The sequence below is a fragment of the Micropterus salmoides genome, unplaced genomic scaffold (genome assembly GCF_014851395.1).
Source record: "Micropterus salmoides isolate LMB-PRFRI ecotype aquatic unplaced genomic scaffold, ASM1485139v1 Ms_hic_scaffold_10, whole genome shotgun sequence".
In the NCBI taxonomy this organism is placed as follows: domain Eukaryota; kingdom Metazoa; phylum Chordata; class Actinopteri; order Centrarchiformes; family Centrarchidae; genus Micropterus; species Micropterus salmoides.
This window is the reverse complement of record NW_024040041.1, coordinates 27,674,230-27,699,210: the sequence shown is the minus strand read 5'-3', so window position 1 is coordinate 27,699,210 and position 24,981 is coordinate 27,674,230. Positions and strand designations below refer to the sequence as shown.

The following is a 24,981-nucleotide window of genomic DNA, read 5'->3' as shown; positions in this document are numbered from 1 at the left end:
CAATTACACTGATATCAAATAAAGCAACAAAGAAGCTCACTAAAAGTATTTCATAATAAAAGCTACGCTGTGTCAAAACCCTTTTAACCTCACTTAACACACTTGAACTTCTTCAGCAGGAAAGTTCAATGGCATCTAGAAGAATAAAAGCATTTGAAGTGTTCCTAGTAAAAACAGGGTACAGAGCATTGGCTGCCATGGCGACAAGAGTTTTTGGCAAAGAGGCAAATGACTGAGGGCTTTTATCTTCAAACTCCTTCTGTAGATATCAGGTACAAATAATTTGAGGGAATGTTTTGACTACACCTCCCCTGAAGTTCCCATGTCAGGACGACTTAGGGAATGCCCATTAAGCTTTCCTTGGCATATATGGAAGTGAGCCCCTACTGACAGGAGCCTCATTGAATATGGTAGAATTGTTTTATGTCCTATTAAAGGCACTCAGTGTGAACCATCTGCTGGGTGGGAAAGCATGAAGGGTTTCAGAGAGACAGGCAGGTCAAATGTAAAAAGAGTTGGGAATATCTGCATCCCAGAACCTTTTGATCGCCTCTTTGCTCTACAAAGACCTAACACCTAGGACCTAATAGTTCATGGATTGACTGTAGGAACACCTTGACATTACCTCACAGTCAAGAAAGAAGAGGAAATCATTTGAACTCATTGTTTTTTCTATTTTCTGTAGATTACGGATTATCCTTAACAGCTTTTTTAATAGATTTTGTGGGCTTTACAGCAAACCTAAGCTGTTTTGTTGCAAGTTTGTTGCATCAATATAATTAATATTGTCAAATTAATTAATTATGCTATCCAAATTTAAAAAGGATCACTACCCTTGACTCTTAAGCACACAAAACAGGACCCACCATCAAAACCTGATGTCCAAAGTAGCAATAACTGGAAGTATAATTTTCAGTAAGGTGTATATGCCACGCACAGTCTTTCCCGTTCAATGTGAGTGGATTGTGCTGGTGAGGTGGGTTCACCAGGGCTCTCTGTTGCCCCCCGGTGTTATAAAGTAGAAGTGTGTTTCACACTCTTGATGACAGGCTGTGTTTTGTGTTTTGACACTTGCTCCCAGAGCGGCTGGAGTGACACAGAGCAGCACACCCAAACTGTAAATGAGCCGTCTGCTGTGCTCCCTAAGCACTAACAGGATCTGAGAAAAGCCACCAAATTGTGAACAGCGCTGGCTCAGATCCTTGACAAAGTGTTAGGCCAACATACTGCAGAGCTGAGGACAGAAAACGGATGGAGGAGGTTTGTTATTTGCAGAGAGTTCAAAGGTTGAGTTTATGCAGCAGATCTACAGGTCACAAAGCTTCTGGCTACCGGCTTGCTAATCTAGCAGAGAGGAGATGGTTAACCCGCTTAGGGGTGTTGAATATCAAATACATGTTTGAATGTTTGATGGACAGGCATAAATAGAGAGAGACAGATGAAAGAAGAGATTTGATCATATGTGGGTGTGTAGATGTATGTAGAGTATGGATGGATCTAATGGATGCTGTGGCGGTTTTGGGGGGAAGCCAACAGGGACCAGTGTCCCTGCAACACAGACCTTGAACCCCCCTATGAACGAAAAGTCTACAGCGGCCCTACTGAATTGGCGGCCCGCGGGCCACATCTGGCCCCAAAGCAACCTCCATGTGGCCCAGCACATATTCTAATATGAAAACAAAAGTAAACTAGGCCTACATGTATATTGTATAGAAGTAGCTAAAGAGTGAGCTATATCTTTTCCTTCTCATCTTTGTTGAGTTTCACATGCGCTGTACCGATCACCGCCAATCAAGACATAACTGCCTCTCCGATCCTCTGTGTCTGCAGAGCGCCTCCACACACAGATCGAAGTCAGCCAGCCGATCAGCGGACATTGACTACAACTACTCTCGTTAGCATAAGTACATGGTGCAATAACAACGTAGCGAGTAAAACGCCATTACTTTACCAACACACCTGTTTAATAAGCATGAACACGCAAAATGCTCTGTTTTAACCCGCTCAGTCTCTCATCCACGGCAGCTGTGTTTTGGTTTTATACAGGCACAGCTCTGTCTTTAGTGACTGTTTAGCCTAGTTTGCCACGTAGGCCTACATTAAAATATGGCACATTATACTCAGCTGGTGGCTGAGACAGACTACCAGCAGCAGCAGCAGAGGGAGGAGGAGAGATGGCCCATGTCCAACATGTCCAATGTCTGGCCCATCTCTGTGTCCTGGTTTTAAAATCCAGCCCAATCGAATCTGTAATTGAATAGCCCTGGTCTACAGTAATCATAGTAATATATCTTCCTCGCAACAAATGTACATCCATTATGGATGGATGGATGAAATGAGCTGAATGAAGTGAAAACCCTTAACTTCAAACCTATTTTTTTGAATAATTGTACTTCTATTTTCACAGGGGTCTTAAAGACAATTCTGTATATTGTTCCTAAAAGCACAACATCTTATTTGTTAACTTTAAACAATCTGTGAGATAGTAAATCTGTTAGTAAGTAAACCAAATTTTGCAGTCCTGATTCCTGTAACTGAGAACCCATCTTTAGAATTTAAACCTTTTTGTCATTTAGTATTCTATGTCATCAATGCACCTCATTAACTTTGTCTGGTGATGGCGCAGTGGACACTTAACCCCTAAATGCTCCAGAGGCGTGCGACCTCTGACATGTATAGCAATTATAAGTCACTTTGGCTAAATGAATAAATGTAATTTCTTATTCATCCTCGTCATGTACAAAAAGCAGCTGCAAGAATTAAAACTGAAGCAAACAGCTGGAATTATAGTATATCACTCTGGTCCAAACATCCCTAACTCTGATTAACTGTCACTTCTATAATTGATTTTAAGCTTTTACTTTATTTTTTAAAGGGCTCTTACCTCTTAACTCCTTAAGAGCCACAGTTAAGTAACAAGGAACTTTGTGGCTGTTCAAAAGTCTCGAGTCAGGACTCAGGGTAATCAAGAATTTTGTAAAGATGGCTGCTGTTCTTTGGTGAAACAAGCCCAAAAACATTGCACTGATGCTAAACATGCTATATAGAGACAGTAAGTAATTTTTGCCATTCTTGAAGAACTTTGTAAATTACTCTTTCAAATAACTGCAGTACATGTGTAATGTGTTGATTGATTGACAGAAAGATCTCTCGGTGGATGAAGCGAATGGAGCTGAGGAAAACTCTTCATCAATCTGATCTCCTTCCACTATGTTGTTGTATTGCAAGACCTTTTCGTGAAGCTTCTTCTTCAGCTCTGTGATATGCTAAATGACAGTGGGGAGGCTCTTTGGTATTCCTTACCGCCGGTGTCAGAGTCCTGGAAGTTGGGATCAAGGCCTTTGTCTAAGAACTTGATCATCTTGTCCACAGCGCTGGTTTGGATATAATCCATGAATTTCTTCAGGCTGGCCTGCATCCAGAGAGAAAAGTGTTACTGTATTATAGACAACAGAAACAACTCCTCCTGCCTTAGAAATTATGTATGCGCAAGTAAAGGACAGTACAGTATAAAACAGCAAACTACAGTCCAATACAGTGCAGTACAGAACAGTACAGCCCAGTGAAATACACTCATGTATACACTTACATTGGTATACATACTGTACAGTATTGATTTGATTTGAGGTAAATTTATATTACTGGAACATGCAGATAGATATATATAACTTTATTGTCTGTAAAACACACATTTAAAACACACATCTAAAACCAGCAGCTGTACAATGTCTATTTTTTGCTGAAACGCTTCAGCGATCCAACTTCAGCACTAATGGGTTTCATACCTTAGTGTGCAGTTTGGCCAGTTGCTTCTCATCAAGATTGGTCTGTTTGTACACCCTGGTCTTGTATCGAAACTAAACCCGGGAGACAAAAAGAGAAAGGAAATGAAGAGTTAATCTTAACACAGAGGGCGTTTGTCCTTAATTCTCTTAGCTTTTGGCCTAGATCCACAAAATGGTCCCTGCAGATTTATTTTACAGGGAAGCTTTATCTGGTTTTCTATACAAACCTCCTCTTCTACTTCACTGATGACATGAATTGTGAAAGAATTGGTCTGGCTTTACAGTAGTTTAAAGACGGTTTAGAGCCTCCACTGGGTCATAATATAGCATGAAAAGAAGGCGACCGTACAGACTGGTTAAGCGATTAGCGGGTATTGCATTAAACAGTGCACTGAAGCTGTGACACTCATCTTAGAAATGTGTATGAAACTCATAAACCAGTTTTTTTTCAGACCAGGTTTAACTTAATCAAGACAAGAAACATTTGCGGTAGATGTATTCTAAACTGCCTTGAACTGCTGCTGTTCAGTCATCTGGGATCTGGATTCTGGACACACAATACAAAATGTTTCCGTTAATCTTGGTCTCCTTTGTAAAACAAGAGGAAGCCATCACATGAGATTTGGTTTTTGACCATTGCATTATTGAATTACAGTGACATCTTGAGGATATGCAGGCTACATTACATCTCTACTGGGTAGTACTGTGTATTACAACTATACACAACTGTGTCAAAGGAAGAGTGGAATCGTACCTCCAAATATGGTACCCCTTTCTCAAAGGACTGTGGGTACTCTCTGAGCAGCCTCTCCTCTTCCAGGAACTTGGCATCATGGCCGTCCGTGGCGGGCTGGAACAGACCATAGTTCAGGACGTCCCGCAGAGATTCGGTCAGGGAGCACAGCACCTGCTGCTTGGCCTTCCACACTGTGGCATCTGGGTTAAACCGCAAACATTTCTGCAGGAGAGACAGAAGTAGATCAACTGATCATTGATTCATTGGGGAACTCTATTAATAAACATCTTACCATGTGAGGAATATTAAAAACTTTTAACATTAAAAGCACGTCAATAAAACTGAGCTTTGAGAACTGACATTACAGATGATGAAAGATACAGCTAGATTTGTTATACATCAATCTAGACACTGGAGGTCATGACAGAAACAACTTGACCAAGCTTGAACTTGAAACCAAGAAATAGTCTATAGGAACCACATCACTATAAAACAGAACAGCCCAAATTAATCTTGTTTTCAACATATATTGTGGAAAAGGCACAATTTTTAAAGTTTAAACTTTTAAACTAAGCCCTGCCTGAGTACCTTGGGATGCAATCTGCAAACTATTTATCTTGTGATCCTTTGGATGGGGCCCGACCCTAGGTTGGAAACCACTAGACTAAAATACCTAGCTGCATGTAGTACCCAAAAGTAGCTCCACCTCAACCAGCTACAATGGCAACATGCCATGCATTGATGCATCAGTATTAAGAAACCAAAACATCGTATATTAGTTTATTATATTAGTCCCTGCGACCCTGTATGCAGGATAAGCGGTTCACGATGGATGGCTGGATGGATATTATATTATTCACAGGGGTCATCTTTCTGCAAAACCAGTACTTTTATTTTAGCTGATCACACATTTGTACATTTACTTTAGTATTTTTAGATTGCTGTAATCTGAGTACTTCTTCCACCACTGATTTCAATTGAATAATTGGTAGAATAGAAGTCAGGGAAATTAATACTATACATTTTGTGTAGCAGAGAGAGAGAGCGAGCAATATTTTGCTTATTTCCTGTCCCGTGAATCATCTTGTGAGTCCTAATGTTTATCTTTGGTCCTCTGGTAGACAATCCTGTGGCAGTAGGTGCTCTAACCTGAGTGACTGCAGCACACTGACAATGTTCTTCCTCTGAACCAGTAGGGGGAGACGTCGCCAGAGTAAAGTGGATGATTCCCAGTGGCCTCTGTTAGCAGACTGTATATGAATAGCAGTTTGGTGCAGCTTTAAGTGTCTCCGGTGAGGTGAGGTCGTGAATGGGCAAATGCATAATGGCTCAGGGGCACAGTCAGCAAAGTGGAGCGTAACTCACTACACAGATGGCTGACAGAAGGTTTTTGGCGCTGCTCTCTCTCTCTCTCTCTCTCTCTCTCTCTCTCTCTCTCTCTCTCTCTCTCTCTCTCTCTCTCTCTCTCTCACTCCCTCCCTCCCTCCCTCCCTCCTTGCCCAGAGTGGAGTTGGGTTGTTCTCTGACCTTGAGGCAGCAGCAGGATGACTGGCCCATGCAGAGTACAGCCAGCTGCAAAGATCCCTGCCTCTTGCTGCATTACTGCATGGGCTTTTGTCTCAAACCAACACTTCCTCTAACCCAGAACATTCGCTCAGTCATTGTTACTCATCTTAATCTCTTCACACATAGGCACACGTTTCTGTGTGTGTTTTCTGTGTGTGTGCGCGCCCTACAGAGAAAGAGATAAAACCCTGCACGGGGGTTTTGTGCAGAGGAGTAACATAACATTTTCTCCCTCTATTTTATCCAGTGTCTCCATTCGCACACAGCCAACCCGGTCACCACAGCAACCGGTTCATTAGTGGAGCAAGCTGCTTGTTGCTATAGAGACATCCCTGTGTTCCCTAGGAGATGGGTACCAGGAGGGTGTGCATGTGTGTGAGGATGTGCATTATTGTGCATCTTTTTTTTATGTGTGCGCGTGAGTGTCAGAGAAGCGTGGCGAAAGAGAGCAGAGAAAATGGGAGGGGAATGTCTAAGACTGAGTATGAGAGTGAAAGAGGATGAAAAGGTGTGTCTGTTTGTATTAGATTAGGTTTCACACACAGAGACACACAGACACACACAGATGCACTCACAAGCCTACACACTGCACTTACAGTTTCAATAAAGGATGCAAGCAAACACACTCTAAAATGAATCACAATCACAGCTGGTTAAGGATTCAGTTATGCAGGAGGGATATCCCCACAGTCAAAGTGAACAATTATAAAACAGTGATAATTATTATAAAATAATGGTGATTCAAATGTGTGTAATAATTTTATTTTTGGCCTAATAAGCGTCAAATAGTTGAAGATTTTACTGAGGCTGCTTATTGATCTGTATACCTCCAGGAATGTGATTGATCCTCCAGCTTCTAACCGGTCAACCAATTAGGGCTCATCACATATTTGGTCCTGTGAGCAGTTTTCCCACAGATCCAACCTATATTACTGATTTTTGTACTGTTAGAAATACAATAGTAAAGCCTGTACACTATGCTTTATTAAAACCATGGCTATATAGTCACAGACAGCCAATTTGTTACATTTGGTTCACTTGTAAATTACTGTTTTGTGGCGCCCTCTAGTGGTCTATGAGCTTTGTGCAAATTAATGAGACTTTATAGGCTTTGCAACGACAATGATGTTTCAGTGTCAAAATATAAAAACATAATTGCTGAGATGTTTATTTCCTTCCAATCTATGCTTTTTCTAATGCTAGTGTTCTGGCTAATCAGTGCTCACTGTCTAAATTACAAAACACTTACAATACCAAGTGCTAGGATATATTTAAGTAGTAGAAGAAGTACTCCAATCCTTTACTTAAGTAAAAGTACCATCAAAACAATGTAAAAGTATACTCCATTACCTAGATAAGTGCAAAATTAAAATCCTAGTCAGATAAAAATGATTCTCTGACAGTATTAGATTGTCAATACTGATGCATTTTACTGTTGTAGCTGGTCAAGGTGTAGTTAGTTTTAATTACTTTATATACAGTTTTGGTAGATTAGTGCAGTGGATCCTAAACTAAAAGTTGGGTCTCTTCAGGGGGGGGGACATAAAATAAATCTGAAGGGGTCGTAAGATGAATAAAGGGGCCGAAAAGAAGAAAAAACTTCTGATAAAGTTCTGATACAAATCTGTTGCTTTAATGTAAATTATTGGATATTAGTATCTCTTTGGGCCTCAAGCTGTTGAAAGGGACAGTTGACAAGGGGCCCAGACAGATCTACTTTTATGTAAGGGGTCACAAGCCCAAAAGGTAAATGCATTGTTTAATGTAAAATCTTAATCTGAAAAGCTGTCACATAAATGTAGTGAAGAAAGCATTGAAGGAAAAACATGAAAATACTAAAAAATAAATTGGACTCAAGTACAGTACTTGGGAAAATGTACTTTCCACAATTTATATATTTTCATCTAACAAGCATTCGTCAATGTAGGATGAACCAGGATTAAAGCAAAGCATTAATCCTTATTTGCTACAGTTTGAATTAGAGAAATGTCTTGTCCCTGTTTACTTGATTATAACAGTATCCAGGTTTCTAATCGTTTGTGTGCATTTGTGTCCTCAAAATCTCAGCCACTCATTTCTGAGCTTGAACACAATTTGGTTTCTGGCTGTCAGAACTCTGCTGTATTTACCACTCTGCAGGGATTCAGCTTCTCCATCTGATCATTTGTAATGGAAAAAGAGTGACAATACAATTTTTGCTCTGCATTATCTAAGTCAGACATTTTCATTTCAGCTTGTTTATATCAGCTTTGTTTCATAGTACCATTATATTTTTGTTTTACTGACAAACTACTACTAATTTGAGCTGATCATGCACCTGCATTTACATGCCCCAACTTCCAGTGGTGGATTGTAACTAAATATATTTACTCAAATACTCTACTTAAGTACAGTGTTGAGTGTTGACAACATTGCAGAGGGAAATATTGCACTTTTATCTGTCAGTTACTAGTTATTGTGCATATTGTCATTTGCAAAATACAATCAAGTTTATTAAATATAACATGTATTGTTATAGGTTAAACTATCAAAGAGTAGAGTAGTAGTATATAAAGTAATTACAATTACCTACACCTTAACCAACTACAACAGTAAAATACTACTTACGCATTTATGTATCAGTAATAATATGACACTCACAGTGGCCATTTTTCAACATAACGAGTACTTTCATTTTTAATACTTTAAGTACACATAGCTTACAATACTTTCATACTTTTTACTTAAGTACAATTATTGCGACTTTTACTAAAGTAAAGAATCTGAATATTTCCTCCACCACTGTGGGCACAACATAACCAGGATCCAGCAAAAGCCCAATCATAACCGGGATACTATAATCACATATAAGCCCACTATATGTCACAGCTTTTATATAACTTTTCAGTTTTACATTAAAATCTAAACGCAGCTTTAAGCCCTTCTGTTTCTCTTGTGGTTTTATCATTATGCAGACCAAAAATTCAGTCTTGCCTCCTAAAGCTGTGATCACACTTTCCCACTCACGTACGCCCACTCACTCTGTCCATGCTGCTCTTTATCTTCCCCTGCCTATCTCTATCTTATTCCTCCTCCTCCTTCCCTCTCTCTAAATCTTTCTGTAACAGCTCTGTCAATTATCTATGCAGAAATAAGAGTCACTGTAGCTCTCTCTATCTTTGTCCCTCTGGCCTTTTTCTGCAGGCCATGTGCAGGGGGAGTAGAAGCCTTTAATGAGATCTACGGGGAAATAACCCCCCACCAAACACATTCACACACACACGCCAGCCATGTCACCATTTAAGTCAACTTTCTACTCCATATCTCACTCTTTCTCTCTCACAACCACTCCAACCACCCCCTTCCTCTCTCCAGCAGTTCAGAAAAAGAGCAAATTAATTTCTTTTAAGCAGTCCTGTCACCCCCTCTCTGCCTTGTTCTCTCAGCCTTCATTGTCTGTCTCGCACTCACCCAGTGCTGCAATCCCTCCTCTCCTCCTCTTCCCTCTCTTTTATCTCAGTCCCTCTGTTCACCTTTGGTGGGGCTCACGCTTTCATTAACTTACAACCTCTCCACAACTGTAGAGAGACATGGTGGACACCGTCAGTGTCTTATAGTATTAGAAGTTCACATATCTGAAATATCAGTTCACATATCCAATGAGTGAAATATCAATGTGTGTGTCTCTGCGCGCATCTGGATTGCAGCATAGAAGTGTTCGTGAGGCCAAATCCTGCCTGAGGGGCTGCTGCTTATACTTTGCTGTTTGACTTGAGCTGAATTCGTGCAACCTCTGAAGAAAAACTCATTTGTTTCACGCTGTTTAATGCACTCGGCAGGGAAATGCCAACGTGACTGCATGTGTGTGCGTCTGACAATCTAATAAACCTGCAAACCAAACTGCCTTGATCTCCTGCTGTGACAGAATCATCAACAACTTGTGACACATAGATCTGACAATTGGTGTGCACAGAAGTGAGTTAATGAACCAGTGCCTTCTTCATCAGCCACTAGTGGAAGAGGAAGGATCCGTGCAGAGTACAGCTAACTCAGAGATCCCCCTCACCACTGTCACTACCCAGTTATCAAAGAGTTGGTGGCCAAAAGATGGTTGAATTAAAAAAATGTACTTAATGTATCACAAGAAAAAAATTACCACTGTGAGTTTTATATTATTGTATATTATATATTATATCAATGGATTTGTTAGGCTGCTGCTGGCACCCCTGTTCTTTTGTGCTAACATGTTAAGTAGGATGTGTGATCCCCCTCTGAGGATTGGCTGAGTCAAGACCACTTAGTCCTGCCTCCTCCTCTGGTGTTCCAGATTGGAGCGGCATCCAGCTACCACCGCAAATCCGGAGGCTGCGATCGGGCCCGCCTCCTTCCAAAAAGCCTGTCATCCTGCAGCTCAGGGCAGCTTCTCACTCCCATTGAGAAGTTATCCTGGGTGCCACCTGTTGTAGCATATCAGTGTGTGTTTTCATGTTAGTTTTTGCAAAATTCAGAGAACTCAAGTGTGTGGTCTCAGTAGAGAATAAGTGGCATGTTTTGTACAGTGCTCAAAAAAAAAAAGGGAATACTTAAACAACGCAATTTAACTCCAAGTCAATCACACTCCTGTGAAATCAAACTGTCCACTTAGGAAGCAACACTGATTGACAATCAATTTCACATGCTGTTGTGCAAATGGAATAGACAACAGGTGGAAATTATAGGCAATTAGCAAGACGCCCCCAATAAAGGAGTGGTTCTGCAGGTGGTGACCACAGACCACTTCTCAGTTCCTATGCTTCCTGGTTGATGTTTTGGTCACTTTTGAATGCTGGTGGTGCTTTCACTCTAGTGGCTCAAGTAGTGCAGCTCATCCAGGATGGCGCATCAATGTGAGCTGTGGCAAGAAAGTTTGCTGTGTCTGTCAGCGTAGTGTCCAGAGCATGGAGGCGCCACCAGGAGACAGGCCAGTACATCAGGAGACGTGGAGGAAATGCTAGACCTCACATGGCTGGGGTGTGTCAGCAGTTCCTGCAAGAGGAAGGCATTGATGCTATGGACTGGCCCGCCTGTTCCCCAGACCCGAATCCAATTGAGCACATCTGGGACATCGTGTCTCGCTCCATCCACCAACGCCATGTTGCACCACAGACTGTCCAGGAGTTGGCGGATGCTTTAGTCCAGATCTGGGAGGAGATCCCTCATAAGACCTCATCTCCGCCACCTCATCAGGAGCATGCCCAGGCGTTGTAGGGAGGTCATACAGGCACGTGGAGGCCACACACACTACTGAGCCTCATTTTGACTTGTTTTAAGGACATTACATCAAGGTTGGATCGGCCTGTAGTGTGGTTTTCCACTTTGATTTGGTTTTCCATGGAGACCTCCACGGGTTGATAAATTTGATTTACATTGATAATCTTTGTGTGATTTTTTTACATTCGATTTAATGTAAAGAAAGGAGTATTTAATGAGATTATTTCATTCATTTGACCTAGGATGTGTTATTTTAGTGTTCCCTTTATTTGTATATATGGTTCCTCTAGAGGATTTTGGGCAGGGGATTAGTTTCAATACTGACACTGCTTTAACTCGCGTAGTGTGTTCATGTTAAGATTCACTAGGTTCAGAGATGCTGCGCTCCCTGTGTTTGGTTTTTGTTCTTATTTAGACAAAGAGGCCTTATTTTTACTTCTATTGTTTTGCTGCCCAGTAGTTAGTCCCTCGTTTAGGAGGGATTTTTTTTTTCGTTCTAATGTGTTCATTTATTTATGCAGCACCTACTAGCCCATTTTCCGTTTGTAGAATTTGTTGAAACTCCCTCCTGAAAATAAACAACTTCCATTTACCAAGAACAACTGGTTTATGTGTACGTCTCTTTCCCCCACACGAGCTGGAACGTAACAGGATTATTATTACTGATGCATGAACACAATCAGCATTTTAATGTTGTAGTTAATCATAGTCAAATAAATGTAGCAGAGTAGAAGTGTAAAGGTACTGAGCTACTTTCCACCATTGAGTGTCATTACACAGTAATCTGAGTTGTTGATGTGCAGGTATATGATGTTCATATATAAACAATAGAATGTATAAACTGGATGATATTTGGTTGGTACAGTAATATACTTAAAATGCTGTTTAAAGAAAAGCTATGTCACTTAGATTTCTAAAAAATATTTTAACCAAATGTAGCCTTGTTTCTAGACAATTTGATCTGCAAATCACCAAAACTGTGCTTATGTGATACCCTAAGGTTTGTATAATTTTTCTTCAATACAGGTTCAGTATCCCAGAAGTGCCTTGACCTTCAGTACATAATCATGGACTTGACATCAGCTGTCACAGTGTAAATAAATAATTTTCTACATAGCCCTCTGATCTGTCTCTCTCACCGGGCATAAGAAGGCTGAATTTCTCCTTGACCTATAACAACTAACTACTAAAGCAGGATTTTGTCTGCATGTAGCAATGGCCCAAATTGTCTGATGACAAATGCAGTAGTCTGATAGTACACACAGATCTCTCACTCTGCAGCACCATCAGCACTGACAGTGACGTAAGAGACATCTCCCCAGTAGGCTTGCACAGCTCTGTTGAGAGAGTTTTGAAGCAGCAGAGGTAATCCCACAGAGGGGAGGCAGGATGTATCACCAGATGTTTTCTCTGAGGGCTCTGCGGAAACGTTTCACGAGAGAGTAACAAACACTGACTTCTTGACAAAGGTCAGAGAGCATTACTAATTTCCATGTCACAAAATATCTTGCAATAGTCTGCAGAAAAGGGAGTCTATCTGCTCAGTCTATCTTACCTTTTCTGTGTTCTTCAAGTGCCAGTATCTGTGCACACATATTCACACAGATTCTTTGTAACAAAACATCCTGCTTCAGATATGTACACATTTATCACAGCTCTTTATTATCTATTTTTGGGAGCCTTGCCAAAATAACTGTTTATAATATGCCTGAATGTAAAACAATTTTTTTTTATTTGCAAAAAGAATATTCACTGATATCTTAAATATCAGTATCAGCCCAAACAATATAGTGCTCTTGTCACCAGGTGCCACTTGCTCTGTTTGGTGTAAATGCACCCTGATGTGCAGCAGTCCCACTGGAACCATAGCATTAATAGCCATATCAATTTGTCAATTTGTGAAAGTAAATCTGTAATCAAAGTGTATCAAATTGGATCACTTAGGAGATGCACAACACTGATTGGTGAAAATTCAACAAGACGGGTTAGATCCACCACTAATTACCAGTGTTTGTGTGTTTATGTGTATTCTCTGCATAGACGCATGTAAGTGCTCCTTCGTCACTCAAAATCCTCCTCCCTCAATTCATAGCATTTGCATTTACATTTGCGTTCCACAGTCACTCCCTCGTCTCATTACAACACAATTAACGAGCAATTAGAGTTTATAGAGGGTGAATTAGCTGACATGTAGAACAAACCTAATGTACTGGGAGTGTAACGGGATATTGCCCAACACCAGTGAGTGGAGGAGGACAGAGGGCAAGAGATGAACCAGTGGACAAAAATTGAGGAGGATCAGAGAGTTTTTATTCTGACTTTGCACCATGCGAATGAGAGAGAGAAAGTGAAAAACGGCCTGAAGAGGTTGAGCCATGACAGGGGGAGAGAGTGAGGGAGAGAGAGAGAGAGAGAGAGAGAGAGAGAGACTGAGTAAATGTCACTGTGATGGTTATAACTCTCCTGACCTTGGGGAGCAAGACAATATGTACTGAGTCAGTACATCTTGGCAGGAAGTCTATAGGTCATGTTTTAGCTCTTTCATATGTAAATGTTATCTGCATCTGTGAGTTTATTTAGCTACTCAGTTTTAGACATGTGGATAATAATTTAAAATAAATAATTAAAAAAATAATAATAATTAAAAATACTGTACAGACTATATATTGGATTATTATTGCCATTTTCCAGCCAGTCTAATTAATATACTTATCAATCTTGAGAGTCTATAAACAAGTAATTGTATGAGAAATAAATGTTGAAAAGGTTGTAAATAAGGTAGGCTTGTGAGTCAAAACCTTCAGCAGTGAATGTTTCATTTTACTTTTAAAATATATATTCATTATTTCATTTCCGCCTCCTCGCTACTCAAAAAAATCAACAAGATTTGCATAAAAATCTTTGCTGTTAAACGACTCAGAGAGAAAAGTGAATATGTCCTCCCACAATGATCTGAATTTGTTCTTTAATGTGGTCTTTGTTATTTTGTTAACTGATCTGGAACAGCAGTGATAGTCCAGGAGGGCCTTGATTTTTTTTTAGTGCTACTAAACTAAATGAGCAAAACTTTAGGAGGTGTGAACATCTAAATCTAAATGTAAAGATACATAACTCAATCTAAAAATACTGTCAGCTTAAAAAGTCGAAATATCAATCACCAGCCAAACCCTTTCTGAATTCGCTATTTCTGTTTCTTTGTTCATTCCTGTCTGCTTCATGTTATCCATCTGGATCTATCTCTATCTCACTCTGTCTTCTTCTTTCTACCTTTATCTCTTTTCACCTGTCTTTCTCAGTTAACTTCTTTCTACATCTATCTGCTTTGATCCACTTCTCTCTGTGTCCACCTCAATTTACCTTTATCTCTATCCTCCTCTATTGTGCATCTACTCTGTCTCCACCTTTTTCTGCCCTTTTCTGCCTCTACTTCCAAATGCCCATGTCTATGTGCCACATTCTACCTCTATGTATCTGTATTAGAGCTCAGTGATATATTGAATATGTTCGATGTATTCAAATATCAATTAATACGCCATACACCATATCGTCATGTTCAAGTTTTCAGAGTTTCCGCTGGTCATCACTGAGGGGTAGTTACGTAACTTTAGTCAGGGATAAAGTGTATAGATAACTCAGGTTGCAGTACAATAGTTACTGAAAGGCTGTGTGTTGCTACTTGCACAGAAAATTAAAATTAACGTTTATGTAACGTTAATACAGCGTCTTCTACTCTTCACAGCAGAGCTTGTCCAGACTGTGAAAGGCAAGCTTGTTGGCAGCTATGTATGTGTCTTCATGTGACTGAGGTTTTGACCTCAAGCTTGACTGTGCATTCTCCTCCCGCGTATTCTCATATATCCATCTTTTGACAATTAAACTTTGATGCCGATTTGTTAGAAAAAATAGGGAGTGGTGAATTATTTATGGCTGGATTTAAAAACACTGAATCAAGCACGGTGGTGTAGGCTATCCACACGCGTACACACACACTGCTGAAAACACCCATGCACAGATCAATAATAAATCACACGGCAGCAAGAGGGAGGAAGAAGCGTTGAGCGAGGAATTTATAGTGCACTGGGATGGTAAATATAAAATATGGACACTCATACACACACACACTCACAAACACATTTATTTCATTTCCAGTCTCATTCTTGCTGATGATTTATAAAGCCAATCCATCACAAAGGGCTTGATAGCTTAATAGAAAGGAGAAAAGAGGACAGACTGCTAATGTCTGAGGGACGCGGCCTTCCGTTTGTCAAACACAAAGGCAGTCTGGTTTAGCTTCAATCTAGCAATGAGCAAAGATGTGTAGGAAATATGATACTCTCTTCTCTTTCTCTGCTACTCCCTTTTCTTCCTCTTTGTCTGTTTTTTCTCTTCTGCACATAACAAACACTTGGATGCGGCCTCAGTCCCTTGCAGCCCCGATTCCCTGCTCTTCATAATTGAATTATCAGTACAATTGAGTAACTATTCATGATTCACTTTAACAGATCGCCCATGAGAAAAACACAGAGGTAGGGGGAAAGGCTGACTAAATGCCTGGGTGTTTGGCAACTGCCTAATTTTTCAAGAGTGGGAGAATGGCTTACTGTACATGGAGGAAGCTGCATCTCCAGCCCGTGAAGCCCATTTAGACACGCTTGTGACGAAAGCTTTCGCAATGATGTGATGTAAGACCACATCTGGGAAATGGAGAGCGATGGCGGATTGGTCTATCATGACTCTTTACAACCCTCTGAAAACCAGTCACACCGAAAAAGGCCTTTTCACAGCATGCCTCATCGCACCATTTAAAAGCTCTTTGGCGACAGTAAGCCAGAGGTAGCGCTTCCCTCTATGTTACACTCTTCACCTTCAACTTCCCTCTATTTGATTCTCTATGAATCCTTTCTGGCTTTTAAAAAAAATCAAATTCTTGCCCTCATATTTTCATAATGATATGCTCTTGTATGCAATTTGGCTCAGCCTCTCGCTGTCTCTCTCTTTCTCTAGCGCTGGGTCACCTTGAAAGTCTCTCTCACCCTCTCAGATCGGTCACTTTGCTGACGAGTAATTGCGCTTCTCTCATATTTCGCTGGTGAGAGAGAAATGGAGAGATAGAGAATCTAATCGACGTAATGCGCCTAATCTTCTGAGACTTGCAGTGTTTCTGGAGCACTGCACATTGCAGGTTTTGATGGATCTGACCACACATACTGTCAAACACCCATGGACAGATTATGAGCCCAGGGCACAGACAGCGAACAAGGCTCCCTCCTATAATCACTCCTCAAAGTCCCAGAGACCATACTGCATGATGTCAGTGAGGAGGTGTAAACATTCACTCCTTTTGAAGGTCATGAAGGCTTCCTTGTTGTGACATCTTTAAAGGGACAGGAAATCCACTCTTCCATTTTTTACACCAGTGCAGGGTCACAAAAATGATATCTAATAGAGGCCCTGGATTAGGGGCCCTGAGCACTTCTGGTATGTTTTAACACAATGTATGTTAAAGGAACAGTTAAACATGTTGGGAAATGAGAAGATCGATACCACTCCCGTGGCAGTACATTAAATATGAAGTCACAGCATCAACCAGGTAGCTTAGCTTAGTCACAAAACCCGTAAAACAGCGTTTTAAAAATCGTTTTTACACTTTTGCTTTTGTACAGGTTAAACATACAAATAAGATACAACATTAATTAGTGAGCTTTAAAGGTGCTGGTGTAGTGGGGAATTTTGTCACCTTTGGACAGATCCTGTTTCCACTCTTTGTGGTAAGCTATGCTAACCGGTTCTCATCTTACTCTCAGCCAGAAAGCAAATAAAAGTGTATTTACCAAAATATCAAACTATGTCTTTAAAGACAACACCACCTGATGCAAGTTATGATGCATATGTTGTGTTTTGAAAAGAAAAACTAAACACATCTTTGGTGGAATTGATAATAAAACGTGATTTGTTAAGAAAAGTTTAGATGTTCAAACTAATGGGACAAGAGCAGGACGGCCCTTTGTGTTTTTGAACTTATCAGCGATTGTTGCCATGATGTTGGCAGATTTTGTGGGTGTGTGGAGACAGCACTGACCGTTTGCTTTATGTCTGGGATGCCGATGCGAAACACCATCATGGCAATGTGGGTGTCCTCAGATGGCACCGAGCTGGCACTGCGCTCCTTCAGCCTCCTCTGCTGCTGCTGTTGTATGTGATTGGCTGGCTGTTGGTGTGTGGGTCCAGGGTTGGACGAATAGGGGTTTGTGGTGTGTCCAGGGTTCCCTGGCCGTATCTGTCTGTCCCCGGTGGGTCGTCCGGCCAGTTTACCTGACTGCCTGTGTCCCTCACCCCTGCCCCCCCGCGATAGGCCTCCTCGCCTGACCTCCTCCACCATCTCCTCCTCATCGTCTTCCTCCTCCCCCTCCAGCTCGCCATTCTCCTCCTCCTCCTCCTGGTCCTCATCACGTTCATCTTCTTCCATTTCCTCCTCCTCCTCTTCCTCCTCCTCTTCCTCGTCCTCTGCCCCTGGATAGAGATGTCGATTGTTTCCCAGCATCCTTTGTTGCTCCTCGTCGCTGGACAGGGGGCTGAACGGCATCGTCATGGCGACAGAGTGGCAACCAGTGGCAACACCATCATTCCCAGAGAGACACTGCAATGAATGGGATGAAAGAGGAGACATGAAAAACTACAGAAGGTTTCTTCCCTGGCAGTATCAAGGCTGCCACACCACATCACTCTATGGGAATAGACTGCTTCAGTTAATGACATGTAGTACTTCTAACCCTCGACGCATGATGACATACTATTCACACCTCATGTATAAATGAACCCACTTGTGCTATTAATTTTCAGCTTACAGACACTCACCAGACATTCAGACATCCTGCTTGTGGTATTAAACTTAAGATATGGCTGCAGATGACTGAACCTTCAGAAGCTTGAAACGCCTGAAATATACCAGTATTTCACTCTGAGCGATAGTACTATGGTGGTTAATGTTATGCTATATTGGAATATGCTCCTAAGGAGAGCACTACTGTGACTGTGTGCATTACTGAGGTCCTATTTACACCATAACCTTGAAAAATAAAACTAAAAAGAAAGTATTCCTCTGTAGATATAATATATATCAGACAAACAGCTAATATATATATATATATATATATATATATATATATATACACACATTATATAATTTTTATTAACTATAATTATATATCATCTACCGTAAAACTTCACTTAATAGCCCAGGCTTTTATTTGAGGAGAATCTAACCAATTTAACAATGTGTAGCATGTCTTTTCACCAAAGTTTAAACATTTAGGTTTTATACATCCAAAGAACTTCTATAAACATCAGACCAGGTTTCTATTTGAGACCTGCTTTTATTTATCAAAATGTGTAGCCACACCAGGCCAGTGGAAGGGACAGGTGTCTACTTGGTATAGGCTTTTAAGTTTTACGGTATATTAAGATATATTTTGGCAATTTGTTTGCACATAACTTTGGGCAATTACTGGGCAGGTTTTCATGATATTTTGATTGTTCAAAGAGGATAAATCAGGTTCTGTTAACCTCCTGACCTTTAGCTTTGCGCAACCAACAGGCAAAAATTACCACTTTTACATAAGAAATATCAAAACCTAGTCAAGAATTTACATGACTTTCATTAAGCACATCAGAAAATTAAATATTTCCATTTGGATGTCACAGCTCTCTCAGTGTAATCTTCAACCAAAAATGTCAGCGTTGCACCTTAATGGTATGATAAAATAAGCAGATTGTCAAATTCATGTGCACTGGAGAATAAACCTTTTGATTTTAATGTCTCCTCAAGTGTTTTTTAACACTTCTGCCAGGAAAAACTTACCCTCACTACTGTTAAAGCTCTAAAAATAGAAAAACCAACTGTGTTTTGTTCCTTAGGTTAAGCACTATAATACTGTTGGTTGTAATCAACACGAACCTTAGACTTTAAGTCTTGTTACAGTGAAGCTGCTGAGAGCTGATACTGATACTCCTATCCTTGAACAATTTAAATGCACAAAACAGAATTTCGCTTGAACTAAAATCAATTGAAATACATACCATGAAATTACTTTGTGATTGTAGTTTCTTAAGGCAGGATGAAATTAAATGTCAGTTTTTACCAATGCAGTTCCTTGAAGCTGTGTGAAAAAGCTAACATCATCCACAGTAAACTAATATGTCGGTCTAGCACTGCACAGCAGACTATTAATCAATGCACGTCTGCTATATAGACACTCCAATGGACAACAGCTCTTCATATATACACACTCTTTTGCTCTTGCCATCACCCGAGAGAGCCAAGAAGCCACTTCAGAGCATCAGTGATGCAGCGCTGTATTCAAGTACAAGCTGAGCAAGATAACAGATCTGTCCCTGGTGCCTCCTGGTTGGCTCTGTGTGCTGTTTCAGGATTTTCAGCACCACTACATTCTGGACAGCTCCACACAGAACCAAACAGCAGAATAACGGTGAGAGAGACAAAACAAATTTCACACCAGAGGATTAACCAATCAGCACAGAGAGCTGGAGAAACACCAAATAAACATCTGATCTGAAAATAAAGAAATCAAGCCTAAAGGTGGAGTGTGGGACTTTTACATATAAATAAATGTCCGATCTGACAACATGCAAAAACAAAACTTTGAACTTAATTTCAAATGACGGTTATAATTTCAACATTCATCTGAAAATTAAATAAGAATCAAGGTGTTTGTGTTCATTTTACTTCTAATGAACATCAAGTGCAGAATAATGAGGTGACATTATGCATGTGTGTGTGTGTGTGTGTGTGTGTGTGTGTGTGTGAGTGTGTGAGTGTGTGAGTGTGTGTGAGAGAGAGAGAGAGAGAGACATGGGAATCACAGCCATGTTGTGAAAGGAAAAAAGTCTTAAGACACACAATGTCAAGGCTTTCCTCATGGGACACTGAGATAAAACTACCAGCTTTCCAGTCTGACATGAAACAGGAAGGGAGAAGGGGGTACCACAAGAAAATGAAAAAAGAACAGCTAAGAGTGAACAGGTTTCAACATGTCAATTAATCAGGTATCAAGTCTTCAAATATTATTCTTCTTTAAAAAAAAAAATTTTAAGCATGGAAGTTCAGGGAGATAATAACAAATTTTTATTATGCAACGTGAACCAAGACTGCACCAGTGGAGCAATGTGTACCTAGATTGTGCCGTTTGGTGGCAATAACTACAATAAATGAAACTGTCAAAGAGAAAATTGGAATTCTTGCCACAATCCTTCACTTGATCTAACAAAAACACAATTTCAAGCCTAAATGTGAAACTAAACGGCCTGTTAAACATTTTTTCGTTTTGGAGAATATATGTCAGTCTTTTTTCGATTTTTCCTCTCTTCTCACACAAATAAACACACTGACTGTGTCCAACTATAGAAATCCTATTAGCAGGCAGACTTCTTCACAGTAATAAAGAAAGACAGAGATGGCAAATGAGTGTGAAGTTTAACACACACAACATGCAGACTGTAGCACAACTATTAGAAACAAGAAGAGGACACAGGCTTGTGACACTTGACAACAAAGGAGAAATGATAAATTAGTCATTATTATTACTCATGCATTTTATCATTATTGATGCGTTAACCTATAAATAGCCTTTTTCAATATTACTCATACTTTATGCACTCTTGGATTATTAAGTGTTGCAGGTTGTGTCCTCGACTTTCTCACTAACAGAACGAAGTGTGTAAGGGTGAACAATAAAATGTCTAGTGTGTTGAAATCACTGGCTCTCCTCAGGGGTGTGTATTCTATATACAAATGACTGCCGAAGCCATTATGACAACAGACACATCATTAAGTTTGCTGACGACTCTGTAATTGTCAATTGTAATTGCCTTCTCAGTGATGATGAAACTGGTTATGGTTTGGTTGTTAACGATTTTGTATCCTGGTGTGATCATAATTTCTTACAACTTAAATGTTTCCAAAACAAAAGACATGTGTACTGATTTCAAACGTTCCCATCCAGCCAACCAGAATAGTGTTGCCAAAGGATAGGCAGTGGACATGGTCACTAATTATAAATATTTGGGCATTATGATAGCCTGTTAATAGCCTGAAATTTGACCTAAACACTGAATTGCTATGCAAAAAGGGCCAGCAACACCTTTTTTGCTTAAGGAAACTGGCTAAATTTCAGTTTGAACAGACTCTAATGAAACTATTCTGTAGAGCTTTCATTGAATCTGTCATTTCATTTTCCATTATCTGCTGGTATGGTAACCTTGGTATCAAAGATAGAAATGCCCTGGCTAGGATTACTAAAGCGGGAGTTCAGTTTAGCAGTCTGAACCATATATTCATTAAGCGTGTGCTTATAAAAGCAACGGCTATTCAGATAGTGCCCATCCTCTTAACTCTGAGTATACTCTACTACCACCTGGCCAGCGCTTAAAAGCCCCTACTGCCAGAAAAAACAGGTATAAGAACTCCTCCATTCCTGTCTGTATTCAAGCTTCAAATGCAAATAGCAGAAGGAGGTAGCCACCTTATTGATGTTGAGGGGATGGTTGACGGTGACCATGCCAACACGAGATTGGGGCAAGTATGTAGCGGGGTTTTTTAGTTTTTGTTTTATTGAGATAATTATATCCTATCTGTGTTATTTACCTGCAGGGTTATATTTTATCTAGGGTAAAAGTTGCGCAAAATATATCGTAGTGTGGGATAATTTCTGTAGTGCAGAATGTTAGTGGTGTGATAGGTGTACATATATTTTATAGTTGTCAATGCCTTTGTTTTTAGCTAGGACGACCAACGTTGTATTGGTGTGAGGAATCCAGTGTATAGGTTTTGTTTGTGTATGTGTGTGTGTGTGTGTGTCTGTGTGTGTCTGTGTGTCTGTGTGTGTCTGTGTGTATCTGTGTGTGTCTGTGTGTATGTATTTTTGTATTATATTGTATGTTTATGGGTTTTTTTGTGTTGTGTTAATATGCCTGCTGCAGCACAAATTGCCCAAATAATAAATGATTGATTGATTGATTGATTGGATTATTAAATACACAACATTATATGTTCTCATCTCACCCTATGTTTTGCATGTAAAATCTTTATGTCTACAGTAATAAATAGTAACTAAAGCTTTAAGATATAGTGGAGCAAATTGTGCAGTAAGTCAAGTATTAAGCTTAAGCTTAATTATAGTACTTAGTAGATTAGTTAATATAGTAAACATAAACATAAATGTGTGCTCTTGTTATATGGTCAGCTGTATAAAATGCATTTTTAAAACTTCTGAAAAGGTTTAAATGGAAATGGAAATGAATGAGGCTTCTTATATAAAGCTGTGTCTGACAATTTTGAGGAGTGCTAGAAGAATGGAAGAAACAAAGATGAAATTAAGCAAGCTTTTGTGACTAAACAAAGAGATAGACAAGATGACAGGGGAGCAGAAGAAGGCTAGAAACCAAATTGTTGGAGGTAATTGATGAATAAAAGAGACAAGGGCACAGAGACAAAGACAGACGGGAGTGGGAGAAAGTAACAAGGTTGGTACAGTCTTGTCAGAAAGCTGACCAACCAGGGAGTTATGATAATAAATGGAAGTGAACAATCCATATTTTTGCATAGTGCTGAGTAATCAAAGATAGGGGAAGCTAGAGAGGAAGGAGAGGATAAAGGGAGAAGCAGTAAGGTAAGACGGGTGTGATCAGAAAGAGAGGGAAAAAAGAAGGGACTAAAACAACGGGACGGTTTAACCAAGGGGAGGGGAAGCACATCGCAAACAAGGCTAAAAGCTAAACACTAACATATTTTAGCTTAGCGTCTAAGCTTATTATCACTGGCTAATAAGCTGTAATCACAAATTACAGCTGAGGCTGATGAGAATGTTGGTAGTTTTGGACATGAACCAAGGAATTGGACAAATAAAAAAATGACCTGAGGTGGGCAATAGAGGAAACGTTAAAGGATCACCAAAGTTATTACAGGTCATCCTAAATATGTGCACCACATTTCAAGACAATCCATACAATAGATGTTGAGATATTTTGCTCAAAACCATTATTGTAAATCGAATGTTGGTGCTAGAGGCAATAACAGGGGATCACAAAAGGTCATTAGGATGAATCCTCTAAGGAATTTGATGGCCAACCATCCAACAGTTGTAAAGATATTTCCCTCTGAATCACAAATGCCAACCTCATGGTGACTCTAAAGGAAAAGTCAGGGGATCACCAAAGTTATTAGAATACATCGTCTGGGATGCAGAAGTGAAAACTTTGACCTGCTGGTGGCACTACCAGCGTGAATCATCTGGAGAACTTGAATATGTGTCTGCTAAAGGAAAAGTCAGAGGATGCCTGTACAAAATGCCATGTCAATCCATCCAGTAGTTGTTGAGATACTACAGTCGGGAGTGGTGGCCAACCAACACACAGACAGACAGACAGACCCACACTGCCATAGAAACAAAACAGCAGAGATATTGAGATGGAACAGGGACACAAAAGAACACTGAAGGAGAACAGTGAAGAAAGGAGTTGAATGTGAGAGGTGGCTGTGAAATCAGAGGTGTGAACTCACAAGGCTGGATGGTGGAGAGCAGAGAGGAGCAGAAGGCTGAGAAGATGAAGATGGGGTCAATTTACCAAAAGCCAGAGCTACTGTTGGTATTCATTGTATTTGGATTTGGCCTTTTTTACACATTTTCATGCCCAAAAAATAAAATGTCCCATTCTGGTCATGTTGGGAAAGACAGCATTTAGACCCTCACAGGATTCTAAAATGCCTGACTGAAAGCCATAATAGAATTAATTATACAAAAAGGACCTCCTTAAAGCATGCAGAGGTAGATTTCATTGCAGGTTTTACAGACTGATACCTTGAAGCTGTTGAAGTAAAATCCACCCACACCACACAGTGATCATCAGCCTCAAAGTGGCTGGCATGACAGAGCTGTTTGTCACGCACTCTTAGTTACTTAGATTTTTATTCGAGGTTGATATTAGCCGGATCCTGGCTGATCCAGAGGGACAGAGCTGAGAAAATAAACGTGGGGTTAAAAGGCTGAATCCAAACTTTTGAGAGAATCACTCATCGTCAATTAAGCTGGAACAGGTCAGGACAGAGGGAAAATTATGAGAGAGAAAGTGATAATCAGTTCCCGAGAGAAAAGTCATGACTCACACATAAAAGACCTTCATAATGAATGCCCTGTGTGTGTGAGCTTATGTGTGTCTATCTGAGTGAAGATGAAGAGGGCGATGGAGTGATTAGATATTGCCTAATGCCAACAAGTGATAATCATCTCCTCCGCTTCATTTCTCGCTTTCATAAATCTTTATCTCTCACCATTCTCATAGGAGAGCTGTTTTCAATTTCAGGTCATATCATTAACACTTTCAGTCAGCTCGGCAACTTATATAAACTATATTAACCCTGCTAACCGTCACCTCGCCGAGCAATAAGAGATGTTAGTTCCACTAGGAAAGTAAGAACATCCCTGTAGGAACAGCGAGCACACTCAAGCCAATCGATTTTCAAAAAAAAAAATGTGCCAGGTGCACAAATGGCAGCATAAATGATACATTTTAAACAATATTAAAGGGATTTTCTTGCTGTCACACTTAATATGCATGATATTCTGCACATTATAAGTTAATGCTATTGTTTTT

General features: G+C 40.1%; 1 protein-coding gene across 3 annotated transcripts in view; it reads right to left on the bottom strand.

Moving 5' to 3' along the window:
* The window catches only part of shank1 (SH3 and multiple ankyrin repeat domains 1), a 75,737-nt gene that overhangs the window by 36,843 nt on the left and 13,913 nt on the right, over nucleotides 1-24,981 (bottom strand). For all 3 annotated transcript variants that reach the window (XM_038706290.1, XM_038706298.1, XM_038706307.1), the window contains exons 2-5: nucleotides 17,396-17,953; nucleotides 4,540-4,743; nucleotides 3,786-3,857; nucleotides 3,304-3,412 (exon numbers count right to left, since the gene is read on the bottom strand). In XM_038706290.1, the coding sequence (XP_038562218.1) occupies nucleotides 3,304-3,412; nucleotides 3,786-3,857; nucleotides 4,540-4,743; nucleotides 17,396-17,905 (895 nt within the window). In that variant the 5' untranslated portion in view covers nucleotides 17,906-17,953. The remainder of the gene's footprint in view (nucleotides 1-3,303; nucleotides 3,413-3,785; nucleotides 3,858-4,539; nucleotides 4,744-17,395; nucleotides 17,954-24,981) is intronic.